At 43.4% G+C, this 17,508-nt stretch overlaps 1 protein-coding gene across 6 annotated transcripts in view; it reads right to left on the bottom strand.

Annotated features, from left to right (window-relative positions):
* Window positions 1-433: 433 nt before the first annotated feature.
* Window positions 434-17,508, bottom strand: part of cux1b (cut-like homeobox 1b) — an 80,336-nt gene continuing 63,261 nt past the window's right edge. For 4 of the 6 annotated variants that reach the window (XM_058079246.1, XM_058079249.1, XM_058079247.1 and 1 more), the window contains 7 exons: window positions 16,897-16,998; window positions 16,270-16,817; window positions 15,997-16,138; window positions 15,074-15,361; window positions 14,796-14,984; window positions 13,418-13,682; window positions 6,374-13,299 (listed from right to left, as the gene is read on the bottom strand). In XM_058079246.1, coding sequence (XP_057935229.1) covers window positions 12,807-13,299; window positions 13,418-13,682; window positions 14,796-14,984; window positions 15,074-15,361; window positions 15,997-16,138; window positions 16,270-16,817; window positions 16,897-16,998 — 2,027 coding nt within the window. In that variant the 3' untranslated portion in view covers window positions 6,374-12,806. Of the gene's footprint in view, window positions 2,257-2,337; window positions 2,403-2,472; window positions 2,554-2,621; window positions 2,679-3,832; window positions 3,917-3,986; window positions 4,104-4,175; window positions 4,289-5,970; window positions 6,166-6,373; window positions 13,300-13,417; window positions 13,683-14,795; window positions 14,985-15,073; window positions 15,362-15,996; window positions 16,139-16,269; window positions 16,818-16,896; window positions 16,999-17,508 lie in introns of those variants that run through there. The other 2 variants (XM_058079252.1, XM_058079250.1) reach the window with 2 other exon arrangements.

Below are 17,508 nucleotides of genomic sequence, written 5' to 3'. Positions count from 1 at the left end.
CAAGAATATCTCATTCTCCATTCTTTCCATGTTATTGGTTGTCACCACGCTATAATACAAGCGTCATCATGATGATTCTAATGGTCACAACAACTGATGACAAACTGTCAGCATGGATCCTTCAGGTGTCATGTTGTCATGTCACTAACACCACGTACTCTACACTACCTGTTAATCTCTCTCTCTCTCGCTCTCTTTGGCTGGCTACAGCAGATGATGCATGTCATGTCGTCACATGACCTCTCCTGACTGGAGCCGGGCCCAAAATACCTTGGCCGTGAGACTGTAAAAGGGATGAGAAGGCTTCAATAATGTAAAACAAAGAAAAACAACAAAGTGTATTTTAATGCTGGTTGTCCAGCCCTTTAAGCACGTACATGAAATATATATATATATATTTTTAACATGAGCACCCCCCCCCAGTGATTCCTCGTGTTCATAATAAATCCAGAATGTAAAGAATAGGTAATGATGTGGCAATAAAAAGGCGCTTGGGTATGAAGCCACCTGACATAGGAGGTCTGTTTCTATGGTAACACCCATGGGTAGGAAAGGGGGAGGGGAGAAGTGTATTTGTGTGTGTGTGAGAGAGAGGGGGGTGTTAGCTTGTGGAGAATGAAAGAAAGAAAAAAAAAAGATGCGAGGGGAAATAGTTGTGAAGGGGGATTAAGGGGCTGCAATGAATTATCTGGCAGAAAATGAACACACACACACACACAAAAGAATGAATGAATGAATGGTGTGTTTGTTCAGCTACTGCCAAAAATGACACTCAGTGATTACATCATTAGTCAATAGTCACAGTTCCATAAAAATAGTACCGTATAGTAAGTACCAAGACAGGCGGTTGTATCGCATCAGCAAGGTCAGCTGTTCCGCTGTTGGAGCCCTGTAAAGAAACGGGCAGCGTTGAGGATCGTAGGTCGGCCAACTGGAAACTGAAATCGGAATGAAGCTCAGAAGTGGAAGAAACCAGTGCTCCCCAGGTAGGGGGGCGGTCCAACTGTGAAGCATGGTAGAGGTTCCTTGCAAGAAATGAAATTAAATTCTTCTATAACTACACTTAGTATTAATTCCAGATTACTCTCTCATCCAATGGTGAGTACTTTTACCTTATTTTGACTTTTATATATCCAGTATTTACATTACTTTTGTACCTTAGAACAGATGAATTTTCATTTCCCATCGTTTCCTATGGATTTCTATATTTAAAAGTTGTACACAAGCATGCATGACACGTTAAACCCAAGACCAGGAGACACATCCCCGCAGGATGACATAAGCACTTTTCCTCAAAAAAAGTCAGCAAGTCCATTCTGCTGCGGTAAGAAAAAAAAATAGCATGAAGCCATTAGGCTCACCTTTGTTATTCTACAGATGGAGGATGTCAATATTTTAAAAGGAGAGAAAGAGAGGGACGGATGGAGGAGAGGTGATAAGGCTGGAATAATACGAAGACCACGTAGCCCGCAAAGATAAAGATAATATCATCAAACTTAAAACCCTTACGCTTCTGGTTTTATTTTAAGATGTGTAGCGAAGCCTGGCTTTTTTTTTTTTTTTTTTTTTTTAAATTGTGGAGGTGGCATCGTGTCCATTGTTTCCAATGTTCCCCTGAACATTTAATATAAAATCTTTATGGTGACGTAATCCGTGATAATATGAATGATTAATGTTCGACCAAAAACCTGCTGTATGATCTTTATTAGGAAGACGTGTTGGAATCCAATACAGAGGAAGATTCAGTAAAGTATCATAGACAGTGGAGCAGATTATTAAGATTAATTAGTACTTATTAGTCTAAACAACGTATTGTGTTTTTAATAGCAACACAGTAATACGGTAATTTCTGCAATTTGAAATCAGTCTAATTAATTACAAAAATCAGAAAAACTAAACTATTATATGATAATTACGCAAAATTATTTTGGATAAATATAGCTATATATGTATTGTATTGATTATTTGTATTTTTTTCTGCTTGATATTACAGTACCTGCAATGGATTAAAAGAGAATAATATGCAAATGAGGGTGTGGGGAGTGAAAGGGATTGTACGGTTAAACAGCACTACACTTCCCCCTAGTGGATTAGTCTACTAACTGCAACAAGAAAGCTGTGCGTGCACGTGTGTTCCTTCAAAAGGGGGTGGGGGGTGAATGACTCCAGTTTCTCCATGTTGTAGGTTGACATCATCGCCCAACACCTTAGAGGTTAGGGTCGTTCTGGTGGAAACGATGCAAGTGGTCAGCATACCTGGGAGTCAAAAAGAGAAAGACATAAAAAAAAAAAGATATCGAATATCCTAAGTGTCAAAATAAAACACCTATCACTCACTTTTTAGCACAGAAAGTAGAGCAGTCCCTGCCGACACTCTCGCTCCAAGCCGTCTTGTACAACACCTGTTTTGAACACTTCACATGTTAGATGCCGTTTTCATTTGCAGAGGGAAGCATGTTGCCTCTGACCCACCAAGAAGACCAGACAATGCAGAAACAAGGTGTAGAAGAAGGCCACAGTCCGCGCCATCTTGTTGGAGAGGATCATGCGGCCCTGAGAGACACGAGGACAGGAAGTTAGTGCAGCAAGCATGCTAGCGGTGTTGGTGTTTGGATGTTTACCAGGCTGAGGGTTGCTTTATCCCATGGGCTCAGGCTCAGGTAGCGACGCTGACGCTCCTATCACAGCGGCAAAACAAGTCAATTTCCGTGAATGAATTGAATATTTTCATAGTTACATCATAGAAAACCTGTTTATTACTTTATAAATGCTGTTTTTACTATTATTAGAGCACTATAGACATGAAATAACACCCCTATAGTCACCTTTACACTCATTTGATGAGTTACTACAGGCTACAGTATCACTGCAGGGAGGGACACAAGAGGCGGCCGTAACTAGCATAGCATTCCACCAAGCTAACAAGTTGGCCTCCAGTTTATTTATTCGAAAGACCTTGAAACTGAGTGGGAAGAAGGACAAATTGAAGAACAATAACTTACCACTTCCACACTAATGGGGAGGATAACTTTTCACTATCACATCAGACATGCCATGGCTGACTTCACACAACGTGAAGGTACATGTCTCATCAATGTACCCTTACTGACACCTAGTGGCCGGAATACTACATACGTATATCTTGTCTTTTTTGGACAATTTTTGAACAAATTTAAGAACAATAACTTACCACTTCCACATGGATTGGGAGGATAACTTTTCGCTCTATCACATTGGACATGCCATGGATGACTCCACACAACGTGAAGGTACATGTCTCATCAATGTACCCTTACTGACGCCTAGTGGCAAGAATACTACATAAGTATATCTATTTGAACAAATTTAAGAACAATAACTTACCACTTCCACACGGATGGGGAGGATAACTTTTTTTGGACAATTTTTGAACAAATAAACCATTGTTAAGCACAAAACAGTAGTCATCACGACAAGTTAAAAAAAGCTATCCTCCCATTCCATGTGGAAGTGGTATATTTTCGGCTTCTTACTTCGTCCTTCTTAAGTTGTCTGAAGTTTGGAATAAATAAAACTGAGGCTAACTAGTTAGCACGCTATGCTTAAAGCGGCATTCATCCCTTATGTCCCTGCAGAGATGGCGTAGCCTGTGCATAAAAGTTGTGCAATATGGTGTAAACAAAGCCAGCAGTGTCCATTATTTAAAAATGTACGTCTATGTATGTATCAAATAATGGTGACAATGGCACATCCATTTTTGAGGTAGGTACTAAAAATGGCATCCATTTGTGTCTAAGATTGTGTCTAACTATTATTATTACTATTAGCGAAGGAGGCGGTGTGTGTTTTGTACCCTCTTGCTGAAAGAAGCAAATGGATCCAGCCTCTCCTCGTACTGGGAGGAGTAACGCATCACCGTGTCATCACTGCCTCCACCCTGCAGCACAAACAGTTGTCAGAGTTCCACCTCACAAGGAGAACCTCACAAAACACAAATACAGACGCACTCTTCCAGCATAGCTCTGCAGGAACTTGATCTTCTCATAGAGTTTGATGTTGTCAGCACGTAGGCTGTCCAGCTCGCTCTGCAGGGCCTGCATGGTCTGCTGCATAGAACGGCTCTCCTGCAGGGAAGGAGATGAAGGTCGGAGGTGTTTGGAGTGTATGTTCTATGAGAGACAGAGACATTGACTCACAGCCTCCAGCTCCTGGTTGCGGGAGCGGAACCTCTCTCTTTGGCTGGAGATGATGGAGAGCAGAGAGTCCATCTGACCTTGAGGAAGCTCATGTTGGATGCTCATGACTGAATCTGGAAAAATAACACACCTTTAAATCCCATTTCATTGCAATATACACTTAGTAGCCACTTCATTAGGTACACAATGAGTTGTAATACAAGAGGCTGGAACATGGAACATGGAATGCTCCCATAGGAAATCATGTCAAGTCAAGTCGCCACAAACCTTCACGCATGCAGTAAGACTAACTGTTATTCTAGTGAGGATAAGCAGCATAGAAAATGGATGGATGGTTTACTAATATATACTACTCACAAAAAATATGGATATGCACAACTGTTATTTACATACTTATACGACTTTTACTTTTTTTTTTGCACGATAAGCACACAGAGTTGATGATGGACCTCCACAATAGAAAAGATCATGTTTGGTGCAGAACTAAAGAACAGAAAAAGGTAGAAACAAACTTGTTTCCCCTCTGATTTTTAGATTTAGATTTTAATATTTCTTTGGATATATATGATGTTTATGTAGCCTTAAGACACAATATTCTGTGCGTCTTGAAAAATACGTCAAAATCATCAAAACTGGGCGCTAACCGAGAGGGACACCTTTAGAAAAATGGCTGGTATGAATGAATCACCAAGTATTTCAACTTTTAGGAACTTACTTTTTCTTGTAAAATGCTATCTTTAGTCTCATATCTTGCCGTTATAATATAAATTAGCGTTTCTTGGAGCCACACACTCATTAGCATTAAAGCTACAAACCCACAAATGAACTCTGAACTCCAGCATGAAGGCTAGATTTTGGACAACACATTTTCAATACACTACTGCGAGACCTCTGACACTACATTTTGTATAATAAAATGAATTAAGGCTGCACGGCGGTCAAGTGGTTAGTGTGCAGACCTAACAGCTAGGAGACCAGGGTTCAATTCCACCCTCGGCCATCTCTGTGTGAAGTTTGCATATTCTCCCCGTGCATGCGTGGGTTTTCTCCGGGTACTCCGGTTTCCTCCCACATTCCAAAAACATGCTAGGTTAATTAGCTACTCCAAATTGTCCATAGGTATGAATGTGAGTGTGAATGGTTGTTTGTCTATATGTGCCCTGTGATTGGCTGTCCACCAGTCCAGGGTGTACCCTGCCTCTTGCCTGAAGACAGCTGGGATAGGATCCAGCACCCCCTGCAACCCTCGTGAGGAAAAGCGGTAGAAAATGAATGAAAATTAATTAAAGTACACTGTGGGTCTAGAACTACAACATGGTGTCTCTCTTGTGGTTAGATATGGGAGCATATCTGGATATGCTATATATATATATATATATATATATATATATATATATATATATATATACGTATATCGGTATTATGCAGCAAATTTGACACTGCTGCAAATGACCACCATAATAAATATGTTCTATCCTGCTTAGGGTCAAGGAGGTATGCTGGAGCCTATCCCAGCTGGGCGAGAGGCGGGGTATACCCTGGACAGTTGGCCAGCCAATCACAGGGCACATATAGACAAACAACCATTCACACTCACATTCATACCTATGGACAATTTGGAGTCGCCAATTAACCTAGCATGTTTTTGGAATGTGGGAGGAAACCGCAGTATGCCAAAAACGGAGAATCGAATCCAAGTCTCCTCGATCAATTCTCCACTTGGCCAACATGCTAATCACTTTTTTACATAATAAGTCTAACAAATAGCAACTAAATTATCCATCAACACGCGTACCAGTAAACATGGCTGAGGCCTCCTTGATGGGTTCGGGGATGTTGCAGACTTCGGCACCATCCGCGCCAGGTCGAGGTAGGGAGGACATGGTCTGGATGGTACTCAGGTCATGCTCCAGTCTCGTGATCAGCTCCTTTTGCTCGGCGCTGGTTCGCACCGCTGCCGCAAAATCCCCCTGCAGCTCTGCATAGCGACCTGTTTGATGGCCAGAAAGAAGAATATTATTATCCCTGCACACAATGGAGTAGTCATTTGTCTTTGCAACTATTGTTTTTCATGTAAGGGGCACTCACCTGTGTGTGTGTGTGTGAGGGGGGAGGGGGGGCTGTAAACACCTTAAAAGTGAACCTTTTTCTCTGAGAATACTTGCTTACACCAACAAACTACCACAGCACACTTGCAGTATTTGTATAAAAGAGATTTACTTCAATTATCACACCTAGGGTGCATGTGAATAATAATGATGATGAATCAAATGTCAATCATAACAAATACATTGTGAAGGTTTCATACAGTGATATTGCTTTTCAATGTTTGTAGAAGGGACTGTTTTACAGTGCTGAGAACAAACAACATGATACGTTTAGTAAATAGAAAGATATAAAGAAAGCAATGATACATGAGGAAAACAAAAAAAAAACAGAGGAAAAACAGCATCTCGTGTGTGTGACAGAAGTGCTGAGATGTGAGGAGGGCGAAGGGGGGGAAAGGGGGGAGAGAATGAAGCATCCCTTTTACAGTCATGCATCCGCTTTTGTTTTTTTTTTTTTAAACGACAACACACAGCGCTCACACACTCTTCAACTAAGCAGAAGGGAAAGTGTTCCGCATTGTTGATGACAGGATCAAATGGTCTTAAAAAAAAAACGTGCTAAAGCCTCAACAAACATTTTAAAGCTTTCCAAAGTTGGAGGGGAGGGAATGGGGGAGGAAAGTAGGAGCTCTCTTTCGCTCTCGCTCTCCTCCCCGGGGTCATTTTGGTTGTCAGTCTACACTGTGGTTGAAGCTACAGGAGGGAGGCGACGACAACAAGGTAGCAACAAAACGACTACATCACTATTTGGCTTTTTGCTTCCTCTTTTTTTTTTCCCTCTCCACTGAAATGTTGAGCATTCCAGAAGAGGAACTCTCGGAAGGAAATGATTCCAAAAGATGACCCAAAAAAAAAAAAAACCTAACAAAAAGGAACACGCAAGCAAAGAAGGATGTGAAAAGATGAGTGTATTGTGCTGTATTAGGTGTGTATGAACTATGAACTACAGAGTTTGTGTGCTATGCATACAGCACCGCTGCTCTGCAAAGTGATTCTTTACAAAATCCACTTCATTAGATATAGTCTAAAAGTATTATTATTATTACAAAAAAAACATCTGAGGTTTTTCTTTCTTTCTTCTTTTTTTTTTTTTTTAAAGGTTTTTCCTGAATAGGGTGACCAGTGCTGCTGTCCAGGCTTCCATCACAATGAAAAAAAAAAAAAAACAAATTAAAAAAAAAAAAAATCATGAATAAGCACTACTTCAAAAACAGATCATACAGTAAAGCTTTACGACTTCAGAAAAAACATGATATGATATACAGCATCTGTTACACCTTTACAATGTTATTCAACAGTGTATAGAATCATCTTGATCTTTAAATTTGTAGAAAAATATCTGTGGATCATGGAAAAAAGTCCTGAATCGTCCCTTCTCTCGTCCTGCCTTCAAAATAAAAGCACACTGTGACACTAAGTGACTCCGTAGCTACTTTGCCCGACTCGTATTTACAACTTAAGCCTTTTTTTTCCTCTCTCTCTTCTCCAAACGGTTGGCACACGTCATCTCAATACCTGCAGTGACATCACAGCAAACCTGACACAGAACAGAAGGAAAACAAAAGAAAAATGCCCTATGAATAAATTCAGTGTTATTACAGTGTTTGCTGCGTGCTTCCTCCTTCATTCTGCCGCTACTTGATATTTACAACGTAGATATGCTTCGAAGGGAAAAGCAACCGTCTGTGAGACCCACGGACGCCCCCCCAAATGGGTCAGTCGTTAAGAACACACTCATGATCTTTTACCAGGGAGTACTGGACAATGGGATGGGTCGGGATGGTGGGTATAGGAAGTGTTGAGGGGGGGGGGGGGGCTTTTGAAGAAAAATTCACGTGGATCAGACTTTGACATCACACGTTTGGTGCCCTGCTTGGCAGTTAAAGGCACAAATCTGATGTGGGTTTAGAATGGCGGAAGTGGGGGGCAAGAAGATGGGGGTTTAAGTGCTTAGCGTAATGTTACAGTAGCTATAAAAACTGGTGGTCAACTGCCAGCAAAAGGGGACGTGGCCTTCAGTGCTCTGCAAAGGAGATGGGGGCTAGAATGCAGCCAGCATACAATATATGGACAAAGGTAACGGGACACCTCTCCTAATTGAGTCAGTTCATTACAGATGGGGAGCAGTAATTATATTTTACGATGTGAAATAAATTCACACATTTGGAATGACCTGAAAAGGAGATGGTCCAACATTGTAACGGGTAATAATACTGACTTGTGATATTGGTCATACAGTCATGGGAAAAAATGATTAGACCAGATATATTGATACATTATCACATACTACAGTATTAATTGGCCCTGTACCCTAGAAACCGCCCATTAATGATACGGGAAAAGGCCGAAATGATACTGTGTCAAAGCCCAGGGCGGTGATACTGATAAAATATAAGAGTTTAACCATGTCCAGTATCAGCCCCCGTAGCTGTCCACTCAGAGCGCGGTGCTCTGGTATCGTGCCCGTGAAACAACCAATCAGAGAACAGCACATGAGTGCTTAGTGCCTAGTGCTACTCCAGTCACCAAAAAACCCAAACTTGATTAATGGAACTTTAATTGTCAGACATTGATAAGATAAGAATAAATATTATTGTTGAAATATTTTTGCAATTATTGTGTTTACACTGTTTATATATAGTACATGTAATAAACTGAACATTTTCTGGAAACAAAATGGTCTTTTGATAAAATAGTACATGATAATAAGCTCATGATACCAGACAAACCATGTGATAACCTATAAGTATGTTTGTTTGGGCCATATAATACACTGATAATAAAAATAGCTCACAGGAGTTGAATTTAAGAGCTGATATCTACGCATAACATGAATTGCTATAGCATTGTGCTGCCAAAAAATTACAACTCTTGTGAGCTATTTTTGTTATATTTGTCCATTTGTTTATCCGTATTAAAACGAACAAGAAACTAAAGAAACTGGTCTAATCATTTTTTCCCATGACGTTATATGCAGAGGAAAAAGGTTTAAGCATTTAAACAAGGTTCAGCGTTGTTGTACATTATTCATTTTCTACTGCTTTTTCCTCACGAGGGTCGCGGGGGTGCTGGAGCCTATCCCAGCTGTCTTCGGGCGAGAGGCTGTGGTACACTCTGGACTGGTGGCCAGCCAATCACAGGGCACATATAGACAAACAACCATTCACACTCACATTCATACCTATGGACAATTTGGAGTGGCCAATTAACCTAGCATGTTTTTGGAATGTGGGAGGAAACCCGGAGAAAACCCACGCATGTACGGGGAGAACATGCAAACTCCACACAGAGATAGCCGAGGGTGGAATTGAACCCTGGTCTCCTAGCTGTGAGGTCTGTGTGCTAACCACTCGACCACCGTGCCGCTGTATGTAGATCAGTTCATTTGTTCCAATACTTTTGTCCATATACTGTGAGTGGATGTATATCCAGGGAACAGGAAGTAGGGTACAGGAGGAGAATTCTGCGGAGAAACCAAATCAGGTGGTTACTAATTATAACTACACGGGACCTGTTCCCGTTCTGTCACACAAGTCATCTGTAAAAGGACACAGTTCATCATATTGGGTGGGGGTGGGGGTGGGGGGGGAGAAGAGCCAACGTTTGTTTCCGTTTTAGTGTTGGGAGTCTGTGCTTGGTTCACAACCACGCTGACAAATAAAAGGCCTCCATTTCCCAGGAGCCTGGGATGGTACTCTGTTGTAGTGTTGTACAGACCCTGTCCTAATAAGTGCTTTGCTATACCGAACTGCTGTAGAATAGAATTCTGCATAATCACACGTTGCTAGCTGGTACAACTCGTCTAATCTCAATTTGGCAGATATGACCTCTTTTTTTTCAGCATGCCGTCTCATCTTTTAGGTCATTTCTTGTGACAATGAGCGTATATACACCCGGACCTGATCATAAAGTTCATGTGATTGGGGAGGGGATGATCTAAAGAAGAACGTTAAGCGGCCAAGACACAGCTGACAAAGAATGACAAGAAATTATCACTAAGGAAAGAGATATGCTTTCAATCATCACTGACCTTGATATGTTTTTTTTTCTTCCATTCTTGAGCTAGCAATACGAGAGCATAACTGTCATGGAAAATAAAGCCAAAAGCTTCGGGGTGGGCGGGATGTGTAGCAAATGCATTATTCAAGAGCTATTGAAATGACACTAGAACTTTTTTTTTTTTTTAGGATTTGTGAATATACAAACAAATGAGAACTAGTACATCTTTGTAAATATTAACCAATACTGCCGGCAGTCTATAACGTCTAATAAAAATGTTACTTGCCCTCAGGAACAGTATAATCCCTTAAAAAATAGACAACTCAAATGATAAGACATTAAATGAAAAAATTACAGCACCTATAAATAAGCAGAATAATAATAAAAAAAACTATAAATGCAACAACAAACAACAAAAATAGCATTAAAACCGAGCTACAGTAAATCATTGTATTATACTACGTGGTGAGAAGATTAATGTAAATGGTAACGCGTCAAACAGCTTAAAAAGAAGGGTGTCAGTTGTGCACTTGTAGTGTGTGCAAGTAGAAATATGAAACCCCCCCACACTCATTGGAAACACACGAGTGCACACGTACGTGCACGCACACACACACACAAAGGGGAGGCAGTGGGCTGACAGGCACTGAGGGCTTGTGTGGGACGAGGAGGAGGACGAGGAGGAGTAAGTAGGAGGAGGTGATATGCCTTAAAATTTGTAGTGTATACAGTAGAATTGAATGTAAAAAGACTCCCTGGATACAGGAAAGACTGGAGGAGAGTGTAACTACTCACACCAGGATTGGTGCGAATTCACTTTCCAAACAAACAAACAAACAAAAAAAACCCAAAACAAACAGAATCAAATACTGTACATTGCAAAAGCCATCCTATCACCAGGAGCTCCGTTATGCTTCTTTTGTAAATTGAACTCTGAGTGACTTGACCTCAACCCTGACTTACATGCAGGCAAATATACAAATGCACATGAGACGCACAAACACGCATACGCTGCTCCTGATTTGGCCTATAAAAAGATGTGTTTGTGAACAGGAAATTAGCTGGTAGTGAGTGTGCACATGCACGTGCATGCGCACAAACACACACACACACACACACACACACACACACACACACACACACACACACACACACACAGATCCAGTGCTGGGTCAAACTGTGACAACCTACAAAACAAGAGTTAAGTATCACCAGCTACAGTACTATGTGAATTCATTGTATCGTATTTTTCTACAATGCAACATTATTCCATCCTAATTTGCCTTTTTTAAAAAAAAAAACAAAAAACAAAACAACAGTAACTTGTTATTTGTATTTTCTGCTTATTTTGTACTAATTAAAATGCTTCCTAAAATTCCCTATTTTGTTTTAGAGTCAGAAGACTGTGCAATCTCTTATTGGCAACCAAATTGCAAATATGAAGGAATAAAAGGAGAGATGGTCCTTCGTCCTTGAAGAAGGACCTAAAAAGACAACAAAAAAAGGGTTCCTTCTCTCCTTCCTTTTCCAGACGACGAGTGTGTGTGTTTTGTGGGGGAATTAAGTGATCCTTCTGGCCATCACATGGCTGTCAGCAGGACAGGATACGGGACTTAACAGGGTTAAAAGTTCGTACATCAGTAACCATGGCAGCTCAGGCGGCAGGGCCTCGCACTACCCTCTTAAGAGTGTAGGAGTGAGATACAAAAAGCAGACGCGCTGCCATCGAGACAACACACATATCGTTTGTGGTGTGCGTATACAAATACGCACGGGTGCACACTGACACAACCCCTAAAAATACCAAAAAATAACCAAAAACCACACACACACACACACACGCACGCACACACACGCAGTGAGTGAAAAAGGCAAAGGTTTGTAACAGTCACTCTACAGTGTGAAAAATGAGGCGTCTCACTGAGTGAGGGGAGGTTTGTGGACACTTGGGAGGTGAGAAGAAGAGCGGAAAAAAACATCTCCTTTAAGAAAGTGAGAGTTCTTGTAAAGAGAGTTCCTGTCTCTTATCTATCATCGAGCAGTGTCTATCACTGGGACAGCTGCTGCATCAGGCCTTTGCCTGTCTTACCCAGTCCAGGTTTTCGAGCCCCGGCTGTGGGTCAGACCCCAAGCTCAGGGCGAACCAGTCTGGTGCACCAGTGGCTGGTGATGGGGGGTGGGGGGGGAGGTACAGCAGGGCCAGAGGCCAGCAGGACGGCTAAGTGCTTTTCTCAGTACAAAAAGAAAACTCAGTTTAAAAAACGGAGAGACACTTAAGTTCTCTTATTTTGTTCTTCTAGGTATTCAGTAAATCTTCTTCTTAAGGGTTTTGCCAACAACACTTTGTTTCTTTCCTCCTTTTTTTTTTTGGAAAGCTTCTCTGTAGTAAAAATGGCTGCTGAGCTTGACTTTGGCTGTGTCCACTCTCCGACTGGAACAGAGCAAGAGGGGTCCAAGTTAGAGGTTGTGAGGTTATGAGACAAGAGGGACGAAGGATGGTGAAGAGGTGGGCAAGGCGGGGGGGCTAGAACTCCCATTCCGAGGGATCCTCTTTACTGGCAGCTTTCTCCAGCCTGTGGATGATGTTATTGAGGTTGGCCGCTTTCTTCTTCCGCAAATTGTTGTCCCTGGGATTCCTGGCCGGGCCAGAAGCCGGAATATTAGTACTCGAGGCAGAGCTACAAGGGGATGCCTCTGTGAGGCTGAAGAGCCCCAATCCACCTGATCCACAGCTAGACCCCGGGGGAATGCAGTCTATCTGGGCAGGGGAATTATTAGAGCCCCCTGCCTCGGACTCTGCCTCCATGTCGTGGTCTTTGCAAACTCCCCTGTGATCCTCCAGGCCGACACCGAATCCCTGGCGCGTCTCCACTGTGCCCTCAGATTCTGTACCGTCACAGCTGTCCCCTTCTCCTGATTTAGACCCACGGAGGGAAGGGGAGCCCCCCTCGCTGCCAGGCCCGACTCCTCCAGCTGCCTGGATTTCCTCAATGAAGAGTTCTCGTCTGATGCGTGACCTACAACAGACATTCGAGGTCAGTCCTGCTGCTAACATTTATCATTAAAACACACACGTCTCTAAATATTACACTCATCTATAAATACATTGCACATGACTTTTCTCAACATGCTGACCTATAATTATGGAACCAGTTGATGACAGTACTGGTCTTCAGGTTGAGCTGGGAGGCCAGCTCCTCAATGGTCTTAGGGGAGGGATAGGGTTTCTGCTGGTACGCCTTTTTCAGAGCCTCCTTCTCCTCGGGTCCCAACACCACCCTGGGTTTCTTCAGCTGCTGCTGCCCCGGACTCTGAGAGCCCTGCACGTAGTCCGGTCCCACAAGCCCGCCGTCCACAGAATGGCCATCACTCAAGGAGCTCAGCCTCCTCTTCATGTAGGCTGAAGACACACAAAACAGTAAGTTATTTATGGAGAATAAACTATACACATTGTTGGCAAATATCACAGGATTTAATTAATTTGAGGGCGAAGGTCAATAATTCCCATGCTTTTTTTCCAAGATTGACGGCTCTGTCACGTGTCATCAATTGACACTAGATGGTGCTATTGTACTTCTCAGCGACAGTAACAACAAACGCCTGCTTCCATATTTCACACAAAAAGTAACTGAAGCTCGATTTACTTCAGGCACCAGCAGGCTAAAAAATGAACAGTTCATGACTGTTTCACATTTGTTTGACATTCTGGTCCACCCCCGATACATGCTGTATTAGTGGTGGCCCTCGGAGCAAGGTTAGACCACTCTAAAAAAGCTTTAGAGTGGTTGTTACCTTACGGGGGCCCGCTACCATAAAGGTGAGAGGTCGAACATGGTTACTGTAGAGGAGGTCCGTGTCTTTCCTCTGTCAGTCAGGACTACCGGCCATTGCTCCCGGGTTGTATTACTTTGGGGTCAATAGTTTTAAATGAAGCTTAAAGGAGAGTAACCCACAAGCGTACACAAACTAAACTGACAAAGATGGTTGTGTTGTTCAACGTTGTGCTTATTTTCATTTGGAACCAAGTAGTCGACGCTGATACTAATTGCATATTTAAATGTTTGCATCCAAAAAAAGAGCATCAATTGGTCGTCAGGCTCCTGGCTTTGTCGATTATCAAATACGCTACCATAAAAAAGAAGCACACAGCATGATAGAGAAGAGCAAAGATTAAAAATACAAGTTTATAGACTGATGATGATTACGATGATGACAATGATGAAGAGGAGTGCTGATGACTGTGAGTAAGCAGGCCTGCGGCAGTCCCCTAGCTGTCACATCTAATACAGTACGTGATGTCTGCTGTCCTGATTGCTACTGACATCACACCAAGATGACTGTGATCTGCACAACATGCTTGGTTGTCCTGCACAAAGGATATCGTCTGTGCAGATGTGCATGTGTAATTCAAAGGTTTGCTGCGTGTGGCTTTCATCTGCATGTACTTATCAAATAAACGTGCGGCACGAGGGTTTTGTGCTCGTCTATATGGAAGGTTTGTTTTCATACACACCTTTCTTCTCCAGTCGTTTCATGTCCATGAGTTTCTCCACGCTGTGAGGGTCCTGGAGCCATAGCTGCATGCGAACAAAGGGCTCCCTGCCCTTCAGGCTGAGCTTGTGCCAGGGTTTGGGCCTGGCCAGCAGGTCTGAGACAGAACCCTGTGTCAGACCCAGGATAGTCTCCCCAAACAGACGCTGGCCTGGTTAGAAAGGGCAGAAATTGCCTTTGTTATTTAAATGGAACAAACCCTACAGAATATAAATACTGTATACTTTCGGTATGTCTTACCGAGGTTGTTATCAGTCAGCACCTCCTTCACCTTCTTGGTAATAGCATAAGTATCGAGTTCGGGAGACATTGCAACCATCTCCTGAATGCTTAGACCCGAGTGACCAGGTAGAGGCAGCGGTGTGCCAGGCTGAGAGTCCCCACATGAGGGATCTTCAGAAGTGGGCTTGAGACCGGACGACTGTGATGTGAGCAGATCCCCTGCTAGACCGTTGACAGACTCTTCAGCGGAACTGAGAGGTGACTCTGGAGCGGGGCTGCAGCTTGCTGATGTTTTGGGTGTACCCTCTGATTGTGGAAAAAGAGGGAGAACAACACGAGACGTGTGTTATGCACCAAAAAAAACGGTTTCATCCCCATATCCTACAGGCTTTGAGTCATATTAAAATCAAATCCCTATTTAACAAACAGCAAAAGGTATTTAAGTTTTTAGTTTGACGCTATTTTGGCTTCCTGCTCCTTCCTTCATCTCCCTGTCTCTGCCTGTGTAGTGCTGCTGTGCAGCTCAGCAGGCTGGAAGAGAGCAGTCATGAGGAGCTGTCAGTGTACATTAGCTGCTGTTTACACCCCCAGAGAGAAACACAGACACGCACATGCATACACACACATACACACACACACACACACAGAGCTGCCATCTGGCGCTGCAACACTAACTTGTCTATGACATGACAAACCAGCAGCTTGCTGGCTGACACTGCCACAGCACCGAGGATGGGGGGGATGGTGGTGGGAGGAGTTAGGGATATGGGGGAATGCAGGGTCAGGCAAGGGAGAGAGTGACGGAGGGAAGATGGTGTGATTGACAGGCAGACAGTAGCAACTTGCAAATAGCCCTAATCAGGCTTTTCGGAGGAACACGAGCCCAAAGCAACCTGCTTGTGTGAATGCAGCGGTGTGTGCCGCTTGTAGGATCTGTGTACCTTGGTTCTGAGCTTGTTGGATGTGTGCGTTTTGCCCCTGGTCCCCATTGAGCCACGGCTGCATGCGCAGGTATGGCTCCCGGTTCCTCTGGTTCAGCTTGTTCCATGGCTTGTTCCGAGACAGACTGTCACTCAGTATTCCCTACAGCACACACCAGGGAAAATGGCTCAGACATGCGACTGCTGTAAAGTCAAACTATTAGCGGTAATGCAAACAGAAAGGGACAGAGCCAAAGCACACCTTAAAATAACTTTAGTTTAGCCTGCCCTCACCTCTTTGGAGTCTTCCTGGTTGTGGTTCTCCTCTACTGCTGCAGGCCTTCGGTGGTCCGTGTGCATGCTGCTCCACCATTGCTCTCTCCAGTAACCCACTCCTGCAGCACCACTTCCTGAGCGCGCCGCAGACCCCTCGGAGCTCCGACCCTGCCTTAGAGCTGCATCCGTTGATGCGTCAATCCCAGAAGAGGACCTGCCTTCCCTCTTCACGCTGGAGCTGAAGTCCAGCACGGGTGACGGGGAAGACGGGGAGGACAAAAGAGAGCTGGGGGGCTTCTTGAGGGACAGTGCCAGGGGATTGTACGGGGGGAGGGGAGCTGTAAGCGGTGAGCTCATGAGGTCTCTCTGAGACAATGACGCTAGCGAGGATGAGGAAGATGATGCTTTGAGGATGGGCTCCAAAGCAGCCTGCTGGGCCTCCATTTCTCGGCGAGCTTGCTCCAGGATGGAGCGGATTGCCTCATCTGACCCGCTACCCCCTCCGCCCCCTACGCTTCCACCCCCTCCTTTCAGGCCTGCGTACGAGGGTTGCACATGGGACAAATCTGGTGAAGGAGAAAACGAATGTGAGACGATCCAGACCGATCGCAGGACTTGATGGAAGAAGATGGAATTTGCACTCACCGGCTTTCTGCACCTGCAGTTCTCTTTTGGCCTGCTCTAGAATGGACTTGATGGCCTCATCTGAACCAGCATCTGGAGTGCGGACACGAGCAGTGATGTTCCCTGAAAGGAGAGGGAGGGACAAGAAGAAGAGATGAAAACATAAGTAGGAAAACAAACTATATAGCGGTAAAAAATAACTATCATAGAATATTTCATCAAAAATGTCACACTACAAAGAACATTCCCACCACAAAAAGGTAACTCCTCAATGGACATGCTGGCTTTGTCACTGACTGTGCAGTTACCATCAAGGCACAATTACAGTGAAGAAAATAAGTATTTGAACACCCTGCTATTTTGCTATTTCTCCCACTTAGAAATCATGGAGGGGTCTGAAATTTTCATCGTAGGTGCATGTCCACTGTGAGAGAGATAAACTAAAAAGAAAAATCCAGAAATCACAATGCATGATTTTTTAACAATTTATTTGTGTGATACAGCTGCTAATAAGTATTTGAACACCTGAGAAAATGAATGTTAATATTTGGTACAGTAGCCTTTGTTTGCTATTACAGAGGTCAAACGTTTCCTGTAGTTTTTCACCAGGTTTGCACACACTGCAGGAGGGAT

Source organism: Doryrhamphus excisus, chromosome 8 (assembly GCF_030265055.1).
Source record: "Doryrhamphus excisus isolate RoL2022-K1 chromosome 8, RoL_Dexc_1.0, whole genome shotgun sequence".
Taxonomy (NCBI): Eukaryota; Metazoa; Chordata; class Actinopteri; order Syngnathiformes; family Syngnathidae; genus Doryrhamphus; species Doryrhamphus excisus.
The sequence above is the reverse complement of the archived record's forward strand: the minus strand, read 5'-3'. Positions and strand labels throughout refer to the sequence as shown.